General features: G+C 36.6%; 1 protein-coding gene across 1 annotated transcript in view; it reads right to left on the bottom strand.

Annotated features, from left to right (window-relative positions):
* Positions 1–416: 416 nt before the first annotated feature.
* The window catches only part of TFPI (tissue factor pathway inhibitor (lipoprotein-associated coagulation inhibitor)), a 46,198-nt gene continuing 44,081 nt past the window's right edge, over positions 417–2,533 (bottom strand). The window contains exons 8-9 of the mRNA XM_009334983.1: positions 1,065–1,247; positions 417–692 (exon numbers count right to left, since the gene is read on the bottom strand). Coding sequence (XP_009333258.1) covers positions 580–692; positions 1,065–1,247 — 296 coding nt within the window. The 3' untranslated portion in view covers positions 417–579. The remainder of the gene's footprint in view (positions 693–1,064; positions 1,248–2,533) is intronic.

Raw genomic sequence — 2,533 nt, 5'->3', positions numbered from 1 at the left:
CATTTACAACTTTAACATTCTCTTTATGGTTTTTGGTGGGTTAATCCTGATCTCACGTTCATTTTACAATAGTGTAACTCTATGGACTTTGATGGAGTTAAATCTAGCTTGCATAACCTAAAATAAATCTGGTTAAAACAAACCCAGTGTCTATTTCCTCTTTATAGCAATAGACCTGTCTTTTAATCTATGATTGAAACAATCATGCTTGACAAGTGATTACTCTTTGACAAGTATTATGCTTTCTTTAGCACAAAAATAGATTTCAAAAAAGAATAATGGGGTAATAAAGTAGATTTGAATCTTGTCTACTTTTCAATCATTATGAGTTGTACACCCACACAGTCTGTTCTGTCCTGTTTCAGCTCTGACAATTATATACAATCAAGCTACAATTTAAGAGCCTTTATCAAAGTAAAAGGTAATGTTTATTAACATGAATGAGGAATACATAATAAGAATATAAGCAGCTTAATAACATGTAATCAAATAATCAGTACAGTAAACATATTTAAAGGGTGTACACTAAAGGCTTTCATTCACAGGTGAATAGTAGTTTACTTCACATTTCCATAAAAATCAAAGTTGTATTCTTTCAGGGATGATTTCCTCACCCAGAGCCTTTACTGACTGTTTCTTTTTTTTCTTCTTGATTTTTATTAATCTTCTTTCACCTTTCTTTTTATTGAATCCTAAAGGTAAAATGAAGAAAGTAAGATTAGATGCTGTACGACTATCACATCCAAGATTATCAGAAATAAGAGACAAGTCTTGTTTTCAAGAAATATTCTTAAAAAAAAGAAAAAAGAACATTGTCTTACCTAAAGTCTCCATATGCCTCACCAATGCCAAGTTGTCTTATTTCTGTTCTTCTACACCATATTTTACTGTCCATCTTTCTCTCTCTAGCTCTGTCTCTCTTCTGATTTCCATTTTCACTTTTCTAAGACTTTCAATTATTACCTTTTATCAGGCCAATGCTGACTACCAAAAGTTACAAGAATGTTTCAGCCTGCATAGTATTTACCTCTTATGATAGTCTGTGGCAGTATCACTTCCCATACCTTTCTTGCAGATCCTCAAACATGACTTTCTGGAGGTGAAGTTATTTTCATTCCCACCACAACCACTGTAGCTAAACGGGCGACATCTTCCAGTTGAGTAGTTGTAGAAAAATCTTAACTCTTTGGCTCTACAGAGTCCTCTGTCCACAGGGGTCATGCACAAAGAAGGGATAGGGGGTGGTTCTAGAAATACAAGAAAAACAAGGTTAGAGACAACACTGCAGTCTACCAGTTTTCTATTATATTGATATTATAGATGAGATTTGAAGCACACAGAACATTGAAATTTATATGAAATTTACTGGCAAATTTAATTCTGCCCTCCTGAAAATCAAGGATACTTTACATAAACATCTGTCTTTTTATGATTACAAAAAAATACCACAGCAAATGTCATTCCCTCTTTGAATTCCAAAAGCCAGCAAAAGCTTACCTGGAAGCCAGGTTTGTTTCCTATATATTAGTGATAAAATTGCCATTTTTGTGATAGGAGATAGTATTCAAATTCAATTAGAGAAGTTTCAAGTGAAGCATTTGTAGAAAGTGAAGCAAAATAAATTAAAGTTGGACAGCTTTAAAAACATGGTAAATACTTATGATAATTAATGAAGTGAATTTTCCTAATTGCTGCTAGACATTCTGAAATCAAATAGAAGGTAAAAGCACCCAGCATTTCCAACGTAAGGTTCAATACCTTAATATTGGGTTTGTCATATGAATACAGAAAGCTTGACCTAAGTAATAGAAGTTGGTCTATTGGAAAACACTGAGCAATTATCAAGAAATAGCTTGTAACTCGCAGAATAACAAAGGATTGCATGTGAAGAATAAGTGCACAAAGTGACTGAGATGCTGGTGATTTAGTGCTGCTGTTAGGTTTTTACCATTCCAAGGAGTAGGCTGACGGTTTGTTTCTTCAGTGTCGCTGCAAGTGAGAGTATGAGAACTGAAACACCGGAAGATAAACCTGAGGTATCCAAAGTACCCGGGCACTGGAACAAGTTCAAGAAGCAAATCCATGCCCGAATTCCCAAACTTGGAGGAACTCCATCATCTATCACCCTGGAGTGACTCATATACAAAATCAGAACTGACAAAATTGCTGCACAGGATGCAAGAAACCGAATGGCAGCCATTATATCATCAGTTATGAGGGACCCAAAGGAGCATCGTTTTCCTTCAAGAAATAGCAGAATTGAGATAGCTGAGATCTGAATGCATAAATAGAAATGTGAAGCTAGTCAGATGGCCTTCTTGAAGTTACCCAATATATGAGGGCCCGATATGCCGACCAGATCCATCCCACAGGGAAATCTGCTGCCTCCCTGGGGCCCAGGTCAGAGACATTACTAGGAAACTCCCTGGTCTGGTACGGTCTACCGACTACTACCCGCTGATGGTTATACAGGCTGGCAGCGATGAGGTTCCAGAGAGAAGTCCTGAAGCGATCAAAAGGGACTTCAGGGCAC

The sequence above is a fragment of the Pygoscelis adeliae genome, unplaced genomic scaffold (genome assembly GCF_000699105.1).
Source record: "Pygoscelis adeliae isolate BGI_AS28 unplaced genomic scaffold, ASM69910v1 Scaffold212, whole genome shotgun sequence".
NCBI classification, from domain to species: Eukaryota; Metazoa; Chordata; class Aves; order Sphenisciformes; family Spheniscidae; genus Pygoscelis; species Pygoscelis adeliae.
The sequence above is the reverse complement of the archived record's forward strand: the minus strand, read 5'-3'. Positions and strand labels throughout refer to the sequence as shown.